We start from the raw sequence: 19,682 nt of genomic DNA on the forward strand, positions 1-19,682 counted from the left end.
GGACTTGGCCAAATTAGTTGGGTATTGTACCCAGCATTAGGGAGGCTGTGACTGGGAGTAAAGTGGACATTTGAGTCGTGATATTAGGGGAAGAATAGAATTGGCAAAAGATATATTTGTGGAGTGCATTGATGACAGTTACAAATGATATAGACAAAAAAAAGTTAGTATGGACTTTATCGTGGCGCAAAATGCTATGAGGATCTGAAAACTGCTCTTAAAGGAAATAAGTTGAGCTTAGATTCCAAGCTTTTTTCAGTGCTGATTATTAACATAAAATCAACGTCATCAATGTTATTGCCATTGTTCACTTGAAGAAAATTATTGATCAAATTTTGAAACAACTGATGCACAGCAATGCTGCTTTATGATATATGATGTTATTTCTGTTCTCAATATATATTATTTGTGTGGGATGTCATATTAAGCAATACAGATGAGGCAATTTTACATAGTTTGTGATGCTTACACGTATATAGTTGGAATGCTCTAATTCTATATAATTACAAAAATATAAAGCTTCTGTTAGCATCACTTGAACCTAGACAGCTCCGATAAACTTTCGGACCGAATAGTTTACCACATCATCTTTAAATTAGTATTTACTTTCCAAAAGAATTAAAATGAAACTATAGTAAATAGAGCATTTAAATTCTCGCGGGTTAATGGTGAAGCCTGCTTCAACTATACCATCTATTAACTTTTCCGTAAACCAGATTAGCCGCGAAAACAAAAGAATAATGGTAAACAAACAGGTCGTGATACAACCATTGAAAAAGTGGGGATTCTCTTAGTTGCGATTTTATTTCGTATCATTTCGAATAATAATTAGTGTAAGGGAAAGGATTCTGTCAGAAAAATGGAAAGTGGCGATCGAGGTGACGTTAACACAGAAAAGAGTATTTCTAATGGAGGTGGGACTACAGAAGATTCTGAACGTTCAAGAAATGAAGGTGATCTCTCGGATGGACAATTTAAAATGCGTCCACATATAAGAGATAGGTATTTGATACTCTTTCGTATATGCTAATTTTTTATTGGAATATGAATTTCTAATCACCATTGTGTGTTTCCAGATTTAGGCCTTCGACAGTAAAAGATATCATACACACTGTATTGCGAGAGGAACTTGTAGGAAAAATTTATGCTGATTCAGACCCCTCCATGCTGTCGAGTAATATTGCCCAGCTTGTGAAGCGGAAGGTCATGGGTAAGTTATGAAAGAGCATGTAGGTAATTGATGGGACATAATTACTGTGTGGCAGGTTTTGGATTGACACAAAACAACCGCCGCCTCATTAGTCTCATTTAGAAAGGTACAGCATAGAACCAAAAATTACAATGAACCCTTTCTTTCCGAATGCAGTCTGCCCCTCTTCTTCATGTCAAACATACTTATCCTATTTATACTCCTTCATAGTTTGTCTAACGTTCTCCATTCTGTCACTATATTCAATGCTCCATCGTCAGTCGCGCTTAGCATACAATTTTCTTGCCTCCTTTGCTCCAACGAGCCACCCTCTTCCACTGTGCATGGTACAATTTATTTTGTTTTCATTTTGGTTAATTTCACTCTTTTCATCCTACTAACCCACAAATCAAAAGATTCCTAGAATCTTCGACATCGCTACTCGATCCCTACTCGCTTCGATATCCCTACTCGACTTCCAATTAATGCCCTTTTATTTTAATGTCTAACTTATCCCTCCTTTATCTTGAAAAACTTATTGCCTTAGTTGTGATCGATTCTCAGCTCATTCATCACTTTGATTTCATAATGTGCTGAGCAATCATTGTAACTTTTACTTTTAACATTGTAACTTTTTGTAAGTATGGATTCCCCTCCTTTTTCCATTTCTACCTCCAGTTTTTTCCATATTATCTTTGCCATGATATATCTTGAAAAGTAGGATGAGACTAACGTATACATCTTAAAAGTTCATTGCCTACCCGTGTTATTTTTGTAACTTCATTAGCAAACGTTATAACCATAGTTAGGCACATACTTCACATCCCATTATTATGAATGAATAAAGTTGTTAGTCTTAATTTTTAATTCATCTACAAAAACAAGAAAAGGAACCAATGGGACTTAAGGATGTATGGTGTTTATAAATATGATATGTATACATTTTTTTTGTTGTCGAGCCACAATTAGAGAAGAAAAATCAGGAGTAAGTTGGCTTGTTACTTGGCTTAGTGTCATGGAATCCTTCTGTCTTATGTTATCATTTATCTGTGCTTTACAGTGAAAGTAATGGACAGGACATGGTGGTAATGGATTCGACGTTTGACAATTATGTGCATTTTCTTCAAGTGCAAAATTTCAAACTTCTCAAAAATAATTAGACTGTATTTTTTTAACAATTTGGTATTTTATTATTCCAGAATAATACTAAGCACACAGCTAAGCGCTTTCAATGAAGGGGTAGTAAACACTACAAAAAAATGTTTTTCATGATTTTATCTACTCAATTAATAATTAGAAAGATCTTTTAAAATTTTAAATTATTTACAAAAAAACATTTTCAAGCATTTGCTTGGATCAAGGTTGTGGTAAATATAGCCATCTCTTTTTAAAATTCATGTTGCTGGCCTACTCATCATATCAGTTCTCAAAATCTGGGTTTTTTCTTTCATAATAGGATAAATAAATAACATGACGATTTCATCCTGCTTTCTCAAATTGTCGACTTCATATTAATCATCATCAATTGTTGTGACTTGGCAGGAGCACCTCACATTTTTGTCGGTAAATTCCCCGACAGCAAAACTCTTTACATTTTTTTCTTCTGACTCATGACTCCTGATTGATACACCTTTAGCCAGTACTGGCGAGTAGGTTTTTTCCTTGAAAAGTAAAGTTTTTCTCGCAAATATTGGAATAATAATAATAAAATCATTTATGTATGGGAAAACCCCCGGTACATAACTGTAAATGAAATGTCAGACAAATATAAATCAGCATGGAATCAAGTCTCCACAAAATATTAACAATTATTATTCAATTAATAATAATTATTAATTAACAAAAATTACTTACAGCTTAAGCATTATTTGGAGATAAGATCTTACCAGTTTACCCTAATTTTTAACCATGTAACATGATAAATATTCTCTCAATGTACTTTGTTAACAAATTAAAGACCAATTTCCATAGTTTGATGGAGTTAAAAATATTTTATGATGGTGCTGCCCTGAAACAGAGGCTTGCTATTATGGAAGAAACATCAGGTTTTGAGTGCCCTGGGCACATTTTTGCCTTGGGTAATGGGAAAGGTACTCTTGATGGCATCAGAAGCAAAATCAAAGTAATGTTTTGGCCTCAAATTTATTTTAAAATATGCGAAGTGTTTTAAATTTTAGTTGCAGATATATTTGTGCAACACAATCATAATATTGGACTACATATTTTCAATTTGAGAGAAAACAATTGTAAAATTTGGAGATGTGCTGAACTAACGATGGTACAATACCTTTTGTCTGCCAAAAACACAAAGTATTTTCTGTAAATGTGGTAACAATTTATTGAATATTTTTATTAATGATATTTGGAATAGTTTACATTTGATACTAAAATTATAGTTTGTGTACTGTCCTAAAATAATAATCCTTTTATTAGTTGGTGAATTCAAATTGTTTCTCCTAATTAAATCTGTAATTGTGGAAGTGTGAAAAATTTGAGCATTCTTTGCTCAAGTTACAATCTTGGTATGAATCACATTCATTAACGTTGAACCTTAAAAAATGTTTTATTGAGTTTAACAAAATCTCTTGTATTTCACTTTCAACTGAGTGATCCGAAGATTTAATTATAGTCCTCGACTCATGTCTTAATTTTATTCTTCATTATGATAATATCTTGAATAAATCATAAAAGTCTAGGTTTTCTGGATTCAAATGATTTTAGGATTGTCACTTGCTTGAAAACCATGTTTTGTGCATTGGTTAGACCTATGTGGAAATACTGTTTGCATTGTAATTGCATTGTTCAGAATAGTCCCTGGACTTTCTAACTGTATCATTGAGAAGTAAAATGGCGAGTATTTTACATTTTTATGGTATGTCCCTGTTTACGTGGAGTGATTCATGTACTGTCCACACTAACATATAGTGTACAAATATTGTTTAAAATAAACAACGTGACAATAATTATTTCCTCTGCAGAACTTGGATTTCCACGGTATAAATATGTTGTTCAAGTAATACTGGGGGAACAGATTGGAGCTGGTGTAAGAACAGGGACACGATGCTTGTGGGATGCTGACTGTGACAATTATGCCTCAGATGTTTATATTGGAGTAAGTATTCCATTATTTGTATCATTGCAATTTTACATTAAATGTCAACTCTGTTCCGTAACATATTAAAGTAGAGAAGTATTGTGAACCTTTGTTGTTATGAATAGAGTAGGTTGATTTGACAATTATGCATTTTAATTTTCTAAAAGCTAGATCTAAGCTCTGGCTCTCATTGGCTTAATGAAGAAATAATATTGATATTGATTGTAGCAATGAAATTATTATTACTTGGGGTTGAGGCATCAGAAGGGACTGCTTCATTCACAATTTCTTCTTGATAAAGATTTTTTAATCTTTTTACTGTGATATTTGTACTTGAAAATTCTGTATTCATGTGATTCCATCATATATATTTGTGCAGAAAGTTTGATTCAGGTAATTGAGTGATTACTACATGCTACAACAATCAGTACTTCACTCTAGACAATATAATGCCCTGGATTAAAAAGTATTGTCACTTTTGCACTTGAAATTATGGTTGGCCTAATTCTTTTATATATGCTTTCTAAGTAGTATATTTTGCTTAATTTTAAAATTATCCATTTGGCCACCTAAAAAATGATTAAGATGGCTATGCAGTCTGCCAGGTTTGATACTTTTTCAAATTTAACAATGTAATGATATCTCAATACAAAACACAATAACCAACCCGAAGGTCAGTTTGGTAGGTGATGGTAGAGTTCACCCAGTACTAAGCCCTATACAGTGTGTGATATTCACGCATCAGGGTAGGGGGGCCAGTGCCTTTCCCTTTGCCGGTTTTGGTTACCCAGGAAGATCTGGTACCCGAAAAATTACATAGCTTGGGTGAAGCTAAGGGTGCCCAGAGAGGTTTGCCTGGGAATCAAACCCGGGCCCTTCAATCAGTAGTCCAACGCTCAGGACTGCCCCAGGACTACCGTGGCCCACCATAACTACCATATCCCAATATAACCCCCAAAAATCCTTTAAGAGTGACAATGACTTTGGAGATATGGTTGCTTTTACCTTAATTAGTATTATTATTTGGCAGTTTACTGTTAAAGGTAGGTTTTTGTTAACACTGAAAAGACACAACCTGATGCCTAACACTGCATTCATCCGTTCTCCATTCCACATGCGTACTACCTCCCTTCATTCCATGCAACATCTATATAATTTTCATCCCTCACTTCACTTGCCTAATATTCTCCCCTGTATCACATTCTTCAGCATCTCACCTCCAATCAAATGCTTTGGATCCATCTTTCCTGCCTCTGGATTTCTCTCAACAATCCTCTCTCCTCCCTGTACATAGTGAGTACTTCTTTGTGTGATTTCCTTTCCATCCATTTTACCTTTTCCATATTTCCCACTGCAGCATCTAAAAAGCTTCCAATAGTCTTGCTTCAGCACCCATATTTCCATGCCATACTAAACCATCTTTCAAAACAACTAATCTGTTCTTGACATCTTAACATTTTATTTATTTAGCATTAGTCCGAAAACAGTACTTTTTGGCCTTTACATCAGGCTATTAACATTGATCACAACGGACACTATTATAAACACCCAAGCCGTAGGTGGAGGAAAAACCCACCCAAGCAAGAATCAAACCCACGACCCTTAGTTTGGCAGATGAGGATGTTACCCCACCGCCAACGAACAACTTGACTTCCCTGTCAAAATCTTTACTCGGCATCTCTTTCATCGCCCTTGTGAAACCTTCTTTGCCAAATACATCTGATGTCCCTATTATGTGAACCATCTTGGTCCGAAACATTTCCAAGATATGTAAACTGTTCTACTTTCTCTAGTTTTTCCACTCTAATTTTTGACTTAGCCTTCCTTCTTCTCGAAAATCTCAATCTTTGTTTTCATTGATTCTTATCCTATATCTATCACACTGATTTCTTATGTGCTTGGTAATGATTGTAATTCCTTGGCTGACTGGCTAACTAAAGCTTGATCTTTCACAAACCTAACTGCTTTTATAGTCACCATCTACTTCAATCTTGTCTCCAGCCCTTCCTCTACCTCCCTAAATCCTACCATAACCTCTGCATATAAATGGGTCATTTGGAAAGTAAATGATGCTTTTTTCTGTACACTTTAGTAGTAGATATATTGAAACAAATTATTTTAATTACTTAAATGAGTCTTAAGCTACTTTTTTGGATAATCGTTATTCAAATTCAAACCCTCATCATAGAATTATACAACTGTTTGATTCCCTGCTTCGTATTCGGTTCACCCAAGTTTTTGAACCAGTTAGTAAGAACCACATTCAGTTTATCATCATTTTCAAAGTTTGTTCTTGCCTAAAAACTTTCAGTTTTGGAGAAAGGTGGTATCATTAGCTGCAAAGTTGGGGCTGTATGGTGTATTAAACACCATCTCAAAATCTGTGAAACAAAATAAAATACATGCTGATAGTATTATATTCTCTCTATTACTCTCATCACGTTTTTCTTCAGGAAAATTATTTATACTTTCCCATAGGATTACAAATCTGCTACATGTGGGCTGTAATGAAAATTTGCTTAACCATGCACTGCCTACTTGTTGTTAGAATCATTAATTGCTATACTGTGCGGCATCTATCTCCGGGAAAGTTTCAATTTGAATTTACCACCATATTGTAGTTCCACTGGAGGTCGCCATCAGCGTTCTTGAAAACTATAGGCATCTAGTAGACAGGCATCACCTCAGAATGACCGAGATGTTATGTACAATTTCGGAGTACAATCGAAGAGCCACTATTATCGGAAGTGTTTGCGCTGGGTGTTCGCCCATTGCAATAGTTTGATTCTTTGGGTATCACAAATCAACTTTTATGATATTGTGGCTAAGGATAGTGCTTCAGAGAAGTCTGGGGAAGGTTTCGCTAACCCAGGGAGGAAACCTCATTCAAGGAAATGCATGTCACAAACTGCGGCAGTCATCGACAAGGCTCAAGTGCTGATTTCAGAGGACCCAGGGCGATCGCTGAGGAAATTGGCATCAGAATTGAATATTAGTGAGCAAACAATGCATCGGATAGCAGAGGAAGGCCTATGATACAAGTCATACACAATAAAGGTGCGACAGATACTGTCTGAGGCTGCCAGAACAAAGCGGATTGCTCGCTGCAACCTTCTATTGTGTTTTCTAAAAAATGAAGCCCCAGGGCGAATCAAATTCTTTTCTGATGAAAAATTTTCACCGTTGACACAAAGATCAACCGTAGAAATGATCACTGACTCTCCCACAACCCCGAAAACATCCCAATTGTAGCTCAAACAAAGTTTCTGGCTAGTGTTCACATCCTGGGTGTTGTGTCCAGTGAGGGTGATAGCATGCTGCCACGTTACTTTGAAAAGTGGCAAATTATCACAAAATAAGTCTATCTGCAACTTTTGAAGAATGTTGTGAAACCATCGATGGTAACTGTGGCCACAGGGGGACACAATGTCTTTCAACAGGATGGTGGACCAGCTAATATGAGTCATTTAGTCCAAAACTAGCATTCAGAAAATATTTACATGTTCTGGTCAAAGGAGTTCTGGCCCCCGGGTAGCCCAGACTTGAACCCCCTCGACTATTATGTTTGCAGCATAGTCGAAAGAGTTACCAATAAGACGACGCACCCTAATGTCGCATCTCTACGCACTGCTATCATAGCAGCATTTGCGAATATAGGCAGTGCTGAGAGCTTTTTTTAGCTTAATTCTCCCTTGTTACCATTCAAGCAATTTCAAAAGTTAGGTTTATAGCTGAATTAAAAAAGCATAATAATATGTGCTTCATACAGCATACCTATGCTCAGATTATTTTCCTATTATCGGTAATCATCCTGTTATTTATTTCATTTCTTTAACTTGAAAATTACACTATTGGAAGAGAGTATGTTTATTTGTGTATACCATAGTGGATTAGTTTTATGATAATAGAATATCATTAATGTTCTGGTAGGAGTAATATTCTATAATGGATGTAGTATTCTAATGTTTTCTGGCTCCCCTCTCATAATTTTTCTAAAATTTTATGTATCCCTATCTTAACAGTTGGTGTCCTCTATCATGTCTTGTTTATCTCTGCTTTCAGCTGAGTTGTGCCAGAATTTCTTGTGATGACAACTATAGGGCCTTGCCTCCCTTGCCACTAGCCAAAACAGAGTCCAGTGTGACAAGTGCCATAGTTGCCAAGATTCATTTTCTCTATCTGTGCTATAGAAAGTGACTATTATATATGCACATATGTTTTATTTACCCCCATAAAAATGACTAACTCAGCTGATACAGTTGTATGAGTTGATTCTTGTTGAGTGCATGCATTAATGTGTAACAATCTTCCTGCATGTTTCAAGGAGGTATTCTCCTGTATTCAGCAGGTAAAATAATCATGAACATATTTTTTGCAGAACTGGTCATTAGATATTTGTTTTTACTGTGGCAGTTAAATGCATGCAAATTGGTTAAAATATATTTATAGTGGTGCATCACGTCATGGTGTTTATTAATTATAGGTTTTGCATTACATCTGTCAAAAGGTATTTACTTAACACATTGTCTGGGTTATGTAATGGACTGCATTGTGAAATGATGCTGCAAGGACCTTTTTCAAAAGGAATTGCATACAGCCTTTAGGGAAATTTTACATCTACTCCAGAAATGTGTGAAGAATTGCCTGGCAGAAATGTGGCTTGCTTGTAAACGTGAGGAAACTATGTTAATCTATTCTCTTCAGTAGCATTATAAATACCTTTGGCTTTGATCTCTTGAGTAGCATTATAAAAAAATACTCCTGGCTTTCCAGTTCGTGTAAAATTCTATGTTTATGGTTTCTAAAACAGAACTGTTGAATAATTGATCAAATCATTGACAAGTCTGACATAGTGGAATGGGTATAAAGTTTGTGAAGTGTCATTTATCTCTTTTGCTTATCATTGCAGGACTCCATATTCTGCATGGCTGTGGTGTTTGCTTTTTTTGTCTATTGAAATTTTTTACATTGAAGACTATGAAGAGTCCAAGAAGTTCCATTTTGGATAAAAAAAAGAGGAAAGAGCTGTGATAAAATGCAAGTGTGAAACTGCAGTTATAATTTCTGGAAATACTTAGTCATTTTTCCTGATCTAGACTCTTTAAAATGTATTATATATTATTTATTTCATAACTGTGAACCTCTGAATAGACTCATCATGGAAATGCATTGGGTTTTTATGCCTCTCTTGAAGAGGTTTGTTAACCAGATTATTATAGGATTGAGTTTTCACTCACATACCTTGCATTCCATTGTTTGAATGTATTGTTCTTTTGGTTTGGGATCGTCTTAACTCATTTTACTTAAGCCGTGAGATATTCTTGCTGATATTTTATTCTTTTAATTCTTGGGACTACCTCATGCCAAAGCAGGTCATTGCAACCATAACTTAATGATTAAATTTGAATATCACCTTTTATAAATAATTATATGAAGATGATATTGTAACATAAAGGATTGTTAAATTTTTCAATCAATGTAATACTGTTACTTGAAAGAATATTTCATCTAACAAATCAAACTAATCATATGGGTTCATGGTGTAAGTGGCAACTGTATTCTCATCACTGAAGGGATATTGCACTTCCTAATGTCTATGTTCTGAAAACTCACCTGTTAGATATCTAATGCTAATAATTACACACAAAATATTGCAACAGAATGTTAAATGGAGTCATGTTCACCTGTTCAAGTTTAAATGCATGATAATGTGGTAATTCACCAAGTGATACATAATCATTTGAGATTTGAGCCTTAATCTTCCAATTTTTGGTCACATGTAATATGCAATTACACATGCACATGACTGCATATAATATTGCACATAAAGCAAAAACAATTGGATTTACTCATGTATATATGGCTTAACAATATGATACATTGCAGATCTGCAAGGGAGAGAATATTTTACCTGCATTGATCATGCATTTTGTAGTGATTGGAAGATTCAGTGTTTTGGATTTCCAGTTGGCTGGATAAGGCATATTTTTGACAAAATGGCTCTCATATTAAGATTTTATACTTGGTAGAAGTTACCTCATTGTGTAAATCTTTGTACTTTAGATTATCCACTCAACACCAATACAAATCTGGCCATCAGAGACTTCTAGTAGGTACCAGAAGCATTATTCAGCCAAAATACTGCAATCATTTACAATGAATGGTTGCATGGCTTGATGTTGATATGTGGGACTGGGTAAAATTATATCATTTTTCACTCCTCTATGATGTATTCAGATGGTTTATAATGATCTCCTACATTATGTTGAAACAAGTTGTCACAAATTCCATCAATTAGTGATTAATGTTCATACAGTATCGAAGAATAAAGTCATTTTTGCTAACTATTAATTATGCCTTGCTTTGGGTTCCTGATTACAAAACTCCTCTATCCCTTTTCACCCTCCCATGGTTTACAACCTTGACATGATGGAAGGGCTTATACATTTTGATGGCCCTTAGAGCTTTGCTGGTGGGAGCAATCATATTTGCTTTGCTCCTGTTAGGGTCACCCATGAGAGTCGAAGATTAGGAGCAATACGCAAGGAGTCGGCTCAGCATCTGTTCCTCAGTAAGGTGGCTGCAAAGGCATCTGACCGCAGTGGGCCGGCCATTCAGTGATGGTGTCACTTTAAAAATACTATTGAGGAAGGCAACAGGATACCACCCCAATAATTAATCACAATATTTTCATGAAGGATCGTATAAAGAAAATCAGTCCTGGCAACTATGGGATATGGGACTCGAACCAATTGGCCGTGTGTCATGCCCAGCAGTGGGGGAGGCAAGGCTTCCTCAATCGTCATCACACAGAGCTAAACCAACAGCAGTAGCCCAGAAGAAACAGACAAAGATCGCATTAGTTAGAATAACTATATAGTTAGTTAATTAGTTAGTTAGAACTTGGAATGTTAGAGCAATGCTGAGGACAGAAAAATTAGATAATATAAAGCGAGAGATGAAAAGAGGAAACATAGATGTTTCAGGTCTATACAAGGTGAGATGGAAGGATAGCTGGTGTTAGGAACCATAACTATTAGCTATCAAGTTATACAGAAAAGTCAGTGAGGGGTTGCCATAATATTGATTAAAAAGGAAGAAATGTAGTCAATTTAGGGCCAGCAACGGATGGAATATTACTATTGGAGGTCAAATTGGAACTGATGAACTTGGCCATTGTTCAGGTCCACATGCCACCAAGCAATCATAAGGAGAAAGAAGTTGATAGGGTATACGATCAGTCAAGGGACGTAATTGCATGTGTTCCTGCAGGGAAATATTTGATGGTGATGGGGGATTGGACTGTGATGGTAAGTGAAGGAAGAGGTGGTGATGAGGTGGGGGACTTCAGTTTAGGTGCATGGATTGACCGTGAGGAGAAAGCAGTTGAATTCTGCTGGAAACAGGTTAGTCATCACCAACACTTGGTTTAGGCACCACAAAAGGCATAGGTATACATGGAAAATGCCAGGTGGCTTAGAAAGGTATCTGTTAGATTACATTATGGTTAGGCACAGATTTAAGAACAACAATTAATTAGCATAATTTCCCGGGAGCAGATGTGGACTCTGATCACAATTTTATAGTGATGACATGTAGCATCTGATTCAAAAAGATTAGGTAGGTTAGGAAGTGGAATGTTGAATCATTGACTAGGAAGGGGTATCGGTAGCCTGTGGAGAAAATCATGGATGAGAGAAAAGAGCTGATTACTAGCAAGGAAAAATGGGAATGTGTCAACAAAGGGATATTGAAAGCCGCAAAAGAAATTATAGGAACTGTCAACATGAAAAGGACTAGGAAATCATGGATGAGATGATTACAAAGATAAATGAGAGAAGAAAATGGAAGAATGTAAACACAGAGGCAAATGGAGGCGCATAGAGTTAAGTAATAATTTGAGATGGTTAATGAATGAAGCAAAAATAGCATGGTGGAAGACCCAGTGCAAGGATGCAGAAAGTCTGCAGAGGAAGGGTGATATTGGTGAGCTATGCAAGAAGATTAAAACACTAACAAGAAGTAAGGAGGGAAACTTTTTGACAACTGCTAGAGATAAGTTGGGTAAAATAATAGTTGTAACAGAAAGGATCCAAGAAAGATGGAAGGAATATATAGAAGATGTGTAAGGTAAAGAACTTAGGCCAGCAAGCGTAGACAGAAAGAGAATATGAGGTAGATTCAGATAGCTTAAGTTCAGGTGTACTCAATGATGAGATAGAAAGGGCATTCCAAAAAAGGTGAAGGCTACATCATGTGTGGGCTACAGAGCAATAAGTTTGATAAAGTGCAGCAGCTAAAGTGGTTCTCAGGATCATTAAGTAAACGACAGAGAGCAGAGCAAATGATTACATAAGGGATGATCAGTTAGGGTTATGAAGGGGAGAGGCACGCGCCCCTCCTGGAAATCCCGAATCACTCCCATACCATCAGAGATTCCGAGGCATATATGCCTTACCAATCTCATGATACAACTCAATCCACCGTATGTTTTTGAGTGATCAACGAATAAAAATTTGCAAACCTGTTGAGGCCATAGACTTCAAAGTATTGTTTTAAATTTTGCACGAAATGTCAGGTGTGGAAAAATTTTGGTATGATGGGTTCCACGTTTCTATTAGTTTATTTTAGTACCCTGCAAGCCAATGTTAGGGTGTGTGTAAGGGGGTGAATAGACACCAGGCTAATTTGAACCTGAATATTACCTTACCACGATCGGACAATGTTATTCTGATGCCTTATCGTTCGTGGAGAAAATTACATCTTAAATCCATTTGTTCTACTCTTGATCTCTCTAATTTTATTGGCATAATCTCTCCTACCGTAGTATGATGGGGGACATTTTCAACATCGCTTCTAAAGAGATGTCCATCTAATGTGTGCAAGAGATTTAATCTGTAATTTAACCTTCGCTCCAAGCACCCAGCCTAGCTGCTCTAATATTTTGGATACGCCACTAAGTTTATCATAGCAAAGTGTCAGTAGAATGAGAGAGGTTGAGTGCAGAAAAGAATAGACCCAAGGAGCAGAAAAACCACCAAACCCATGTACATCCCAAGCTACCTCATGTTCAGAAACGTTATGCTCGGTTTTTGAAGCGATGACTTTGGAGGACCTAATGAAAGAATTTCGGAAAGAAAAGGTCCCACTTCCAATCTTCTTTCAAAATATATAGTATTAACGCGGCGAATGCCAATTGACTGGGAGTGCACACCCGTTTTCCCGAAATCCAGGGCCGGAGAGGAATATTACTCCCTGGTCCATACCAGATTTCCAAAACCGGGTTGGGAACCAGAGCGCCCTCCCTCCGGGATTCCCTTCTCTCGCTTACGGTTCTCCCAGGTGCGGCAAACACCCATGTGGATTGCAGGCTAGATGGTATGGCCGTACGCAGACAGTAAATCCATTAGACTGTTTGGAATCCCTTTCTTACCAGGGGTAAGTTTTCGGGTATGCCTCCCCGCCTTTTTAATCGCCTCTTACAACAAGCAAGGATACTGCGGGAGAATTCTCAATACCCCTACCCGCATAAGGGTAGGGGGATTGAGACCAACCAAAGAAATGATTGAATCACCGCGAAAGAGATATTGAATGCTACCCAAGAATATCCCTGTGTACTGCACAGTCCGTCGGATGGGACGCGGTTGCTCATCGCACTTTTGCGGCGGGATGAGCAATGCCTGTGCCTCAACCCTTCCTCCCCCTCGACTCTGATCCTCCATCAAACCCACCCTCACCGTAATGTGCAAGGTGCCATGCCCTTATGTAATAAAGTCAAAGAAAACTAAGGAAATATTCAGGTCCATACTACCTGCTGAGGAAAGTAGTTCCCAACATATTTATTTTACCGAGTTCCTGATGAAATTTTCCTTACAGCAAATTTTCGCCAATTTAATTGGAACTTGCAAATTATTTTCCGAGTCGCAAGACATTAGCATTACCATTTACTGACATGTGTGTTACGGCATGTATTGGTATAGTCATGGACTAGCAATGAGACCCAAGTCTGGATTCACTGGTTGGTCATACGATAGCTCGGTTAATGACGCGCGCGCATTTCTGAAGGGGCACGCAATTACATTGTCTGGTGGTCTTGGAGGCAGCTGTGCACTGGGCACCCAAGCTTTCGGCGAGGAAGGGAGCGGTTAACTGCAGGGCTCCAGTTCGCTCCAGTGTAAATTCCTGCGAAGATATGCGAATTGCGCACTTTCGGAATTGAAATGGGCTGACAATTCCCTCCGCCTCCTTTTCCGTTGTACCAATTCGATTTCACTCTCTCATGTGCGAAGTCTCCCCCTCAATAAACCCCCCTAGCCTTCCCCACCTTCCCCTCAAATTCCCCCCAGCCATGCCGAAGGGCATTTTGTCTCGTCAGTTAGCTTTGAGAGCTGGAATAAGCCAGTCGGCTCATCCAGGCTGGCCCATCACTAGTTTCTTTTCCTCCGCTGCTTACTATGCTTAAATCTAGCGGATGGTCTCATCGCTGTCCCGGAGCTCGTGGAACCCGTGAGGGCATATCATCGAGCTACTCAGGAGATGACCAAGCGGTCGAAATCACGGGCAATTCTATAGCATTGGTGAGTGGCATACAGTCGTAGATTAAGCATCTTCATAAACGTGTTCAGTGTATCAAGTTTCAAATTACCAGGTTTCGATTATCTATATCTTTGGGCCACCTTCCAAAATTGACGGTTGCATATTGGTACGTATGTATTCAGCCTACAAAATTAATTTTGAAATGTGCTTTCTCTTGCTGGCATCCGGATATACATACTCGGAGCATGAAAGAGTTTTTATACGCGGTAAATCCGATCTTCAGCTTGACTCGATTGTCGTTGGTTATTGTCCTGGTGATGTATTAATGATGGTCCGGTAATTGTCATCATTGGGGATCGGGATGTTGTGGTGGGTAACGTACTGGCTTCCCACCCAGAGGTATCCTGGTTTGAATCCTAGTAAGGCAGGCATTTTTCAGTGGTGTCTCGATCCCTAATATGGTGCTTTGTGGAGAGCACTCGGAATGAGTACACCGTCCGTCGTTTGATACGTTAAACTGCGGACCCCTCGGCGCCTTTCGTTGAAAGTGGACTACTGCCGACGTCAGGTTTCTCTCCACCCTTCCTCGTTTCCCATCCACCCCTAATGGCGCTAATGACAGCGGATTTCGGCCCCCTCCCCTAAAATTATAAATATTGTCGATCCTCGTCGATACTGAGGTTTCAATCACGGCCGCGGTAGCTTCCAATTCTTGTGTCTACACACATTGAAATTTCGATTTGCGCCGTCCAATTCTTCGCCATTGAAGACGCTCCACAATTTATAATCGGATTACTCTCTGGTCTACCCCTCGCTTGGCATGTGATTCGAAATGGGGAGGGACTGCGCGATTCGTTCGCGGGTTAAGTAGATTAAAATTAAACCTGAGTTTTGTAGTTCATTCCTTCGTACGCGACGGTGGCACCCTAATTAGTATCGTGCTCGCCATCCAAGCACTGAGGCCGTGCGCTCAAATCTAGCGTCGGGTTTGCGAGCGACTAGAATGTATTTCCCAGGAATCCTTATAAGGATAGCAAAGCAACCGGTGCAGCTGGCTGAAATTAGCCACAGATTCCTTAATTTTGTCAGTCTTAAAAAATACTATTTTGAAATTGCTTTCTCTACAGATACGCCTCAGATGGTCATTCCGGGGCTGAAAAATGTCAAGCTTCCCTCGTCATTTCATCTTAGGCCTATTGCAGGAAAATCCCCTGAAAAAATGTCCACCTGCTACCGAGAGGAGAAAATAGGGGTAAAATCTTAGAACTTAAGGTTGCTCTGGCTGTGCTGTGACAATTTGTCAAATATTTTCATTCACTTCCCAAGTACTATAAGTAGGATGATGAATTACTTATATTTTGTCGTGGCAAATAGAAATGGTGTAAACGTAGACACTGTTATAGATCCAATGAATAAAAGATTACTGTTTATTTTCCACAAAACTTTGCATTAACGACACCTGATTTCAATGTAAATTCATTATCTGTGGGTACCTTTAGATGATACCTGTGTTGAAATTAGATGTAGCAAATAAAGCTTTCGGGAAATACATTGCATTCTCCTTTCATTCAAAAACAAATTTCCATGCAATCAAGCCTGATATTGAGTGTATTAAACAGGAGAACGTTAGTCAAGACAGGTGAGTGAAGGAATATACTAGGGATGTTGGGTGGAATGGAGGGAGGTAGAATGAATGTGGAACGGAAGGATTTATTGTAGTATGTGTCGGGTATTCTTTTTTTGACGAAGTTGAGATGTGAAGTGGCTGTATTTTAGTCTCTTTCCAATACCAACTTGAAACTTTTATTTCCCGAAGAACCAATATATTATTTAGGAGTTAAGTTTTATTATTTAGTAATATCAGTCAAAAGTATGTTTTTCCTTTTATTGTGAAATATTTTACCTGATTAAAATATCATTCCACAGTGAAAACTTACTTGTAAAATATAACACCTATTTCTGGTGGTGGCCAAAGATTGAGACACCACTACTTAAATATGTAATATCTGCTAAATCAAGTGAGTTTGTGTAGATTTTTTGTATTAATATGACTTTGAAACTTATCAGTTTTATGAAACCTAAGGTGCAATTACAGATTCCAATTGGCTTTTTTTTAGAGTAGCCCATGCTGAAAGCATCGAATCTTTGGAAAAACAATGCAAAAAGTAACCAAAGAAACCCATTTTGTAATCATCCCAATGATACAGGATTGTTTATATCTTATTATTTATTGAAAAAAGTCAATTTTCATCATTAAATTAACATAATCTTATGGTGGAAATTGAGTATGCAATTATTTCTTCTGGGAAGTGTGGTAGCCAAGAGATCAGTTTAACTCAGAAGGCCAGGCCTAATTCCTGGTCTATTTGGAAAATTCCCAGCTTTACTGTAATTCTATTATTTTCAGATGGCTCAACCTGCAAACCACAGGCAGCCGAAGGAAATGAACTGCCTCATCTGTTCCTTAATTTTGGCATGATGCCCTAATTTGCCAAACACCTTTGCAACCGGGTGCAAGGTATTCTGTGAAACTTCATGCCTTAGGCCTTTGTGAGGTGAGTTGTACTCTCATATTTATAAAAATCAATGTTTGTGCTGATCATAGTGGTTACTCTTGCTTAATCATTTGGTTAGTTTGATTTTTAAATTTGACTAAGTATCTTCATTCAACAACATTAATAAACTCGTAGGTTGGCGTTGATATACCCTCCTAGTAATAAGCTGAATTTTATGTCACATTCACTAATCAACAGGGTAATAATGGGGGCCAGTTCCTTTTCTTGTGCCACTTTGTGGTTTCCCAGGAAGGCCTGGTACCCAAAAAATCACACAGAATGAATGAAGGGCAGAGGGTCTCAAGAGGCATCGCTCTGAATCAAATTCGGGCCTCCCGGGCAGTAAACCAACATGCTACCCTTTGGACTACCACACCCCCTGCTTTGTGTGTAATATATTTTTAAATGAGTTAAGCTAAACCAAATTGAAAAAATTCCAATAAAATCAGAATTAGCTTTAATTCCTCACCTTAATTTAACAAAGTATTTTTACCCACAGTAAATGTTATGCATAAAACTTGACGAATTTATCTAAGAGATAAATAAATCACTATGAAAGCTAATGAAAATTTAAATTACTCTAAATAATGTGAAATGTCATGTTAGAGTTGCTCTTATTATTCTTTCATCTTTTCTTTGCATTGAAAAATTATTTCAATAAGAATCACCTTTTGTGAGATGGATTAATTATTATGTCAATTTTTGCCAATTTCCTTCTTATAAAATGCATGTTGACAAAATGTCAATAGAAAAATTAATTAAATCACTAAAGGTCACCAAACTAAGTAAATTTTTAACACTATCACTGTAGCTGAAACTGTCTCAGCTACATACTTAGCTACCTATCTCAATGAGAAATAATTATTTATATATTCAATATCAAGGTTTTAGGTCAACATGTTTAATAAACTGGTGCATGGAATATTGATGTTAGTTATCTGTTATAAACTGCACACTTTGATGTACACTATTTGGTTCCTGCACAAGTCTCTAGAGGCTATTAAAACTCGTGTATCACTCTACATTTTTCTTCAGGGGAATCATATGGAATAGTGTTCTGGGGATAGTCTGGATGCATGTCGTACAAAATTATCTTCAACCATATAGGCATTATTCAAAAAATTTAAATTTTCTTACCATTCCTTCTATGTAATATATATTTGCCCGGTCTATCTTAATCATAAATAATATCCATATCTTTCATGCAAATGGCAATATTTATTCATATTCAACTAGAAATCATAACATCCACAAAAATTATCATAAATCAGCAATTTCATATGAAATCCTAATGGTAATGGGTGTAATAATTTAACACAATACCAAACTCATTGAAAATGAGTAATAAAGTGTGGTTTCAAATTGAAACTCGGGAAATTCCTTCTGATGAAGTGTAATTTTTCATTGAATGAATTTTTAAATGACAAATAACTGTAATGCTTTTTTTTTTGCATTTCTGGGTTCTCCATCCACATTGGCTGTCTATTGGTGATAACAGTTTCGCTGGTCATCCTGCCTGTATCTTCAGGTGGAAGGTATTTCTCAAAGCTTTCTTGTCCAAGACCAAGAAATATCAACATGGACGAGAGATATCCATTAAACAGTGTGTAGAAAAGGACTATCCAATCAGAGCGCAGTACTTGACTACCAGCCATTTATAAAGCGGACAAGAGCTTCAAATAATACCTTCAACCTGAAGGCAGGATGGCCAGCAAAACTGTCATCACCTAAAGACAACGAACTTGGATTGAGAACCCGGAAATGCAAAGACAAGCAATTCAATGCCATGCAAACCTTCACACGAAGTAATCATAATGCATAGTTTTTATTACATACTCTTTTTTTAAGCATGTTCATAGTGCTGAAATATATTTTGAAAATTTTTGTTTGAAGACTCTGACGTACATGATATGTATGGTCTGTGAATGATAAAAATATTATTTGTGCACTCATTGCTTTAGTTACTATATGTGCAATTTCTTTTTTCATTCTTTCCAATTTTTGAGGCAATTTGTGATTTCACCAGATGGTTAAAAGATTTCTCCCATGAATGATGGTCTTCGGTGATGGAGACATTCTGCTATGGATGTTTGCTAGTGGTTTTCCTCCCGTGATGGCCATTAGGTCATTTCTGTCAAAGCTGTGATGTCTACTGGGCGTCAGGTTTTCCATAACACAAGTTTAACACCTACTTTCAATTTCATCCAAAGTATCAACTCTTTCCATTCATTCTGCCTTTTAATCTAAAATGCCTTAGTTTCCCTACAAGCATTATTTTCTTAAATTAATTGACAGTGATGCAAAATGA

At 37.2% G+C, this 19,682-nt stretch overlaps 1 protein-coding gene across 1 annotated transcript; it reads left to right on the forward strand.

The window, feature by feature from the left end:
• The first annotated feature begins 768 nt into the window (after positions 1-768).
• On the forward strand, positions 769-10,589 carry LOC139688672 (dynein light chain Tctex-type protein 2B-like). The gene is made up of 4 exons (XM_071586240.1): positions 769-1,002; positions 1,077-1,210; positions 4,168-4,301; positions 9,193-10,589. The coding sequence occupies exons 1-4, from the start codon at positions 860-862 to the stop codon at positions 9,238-9,240; spliced, it is 459 nt and encodes a 152-aa protein (XP_071442341.1). The 5' UTR covers positions 769-859; the 3' UTR covers positions 9,241-10,589.
• The last annotated feature ends 9,093 nt before the right edge of the window (positions 10,590-19,682 follow it).

The sequence above is a fragment of the Hetaerina americana genome, unplaced genomic scaffold (assembly GCF_022747635.1).
Source record: "Hetaerina americana unplaced genomic scaffold, ioHetAmer1.1.p SCAF_214, whole genome shotgun sequence".
Lineage (NCBI taxonomy): Eukaryota > Metazoa > Arthropoda > Insecta > Odonata > Calopterygidae > Hetaerina > Hetaerina americana.

What these genes read in the sequence shown, in the direction of transcription:
- LOC139688672 (XM_071586240.1), top strand. Translation starts at nt 860, where the DNA reads ATGGAAAGTGGCGATCGAGGTGACGTTAACACAGAAAAGAGTATTTCT. An exon ending in TGTGAAGCGGAAGGTCATGG is followed by an intron (nt 1,211 to 4,167) that starts GTAAGTTATGAA and finishes TTTCCTCTGCAG; the next exon opens with AACTTGGATTTCCACGGTAT. An exon ending in CCTCAGATGTTTATATTGGA is followed by an intron (nt 4,302 to 9,192) that starts GTAAGTATTCCA and finishes TTATCATTGCAG; the next exon opens with GACTCCATATTCTGCATGGC.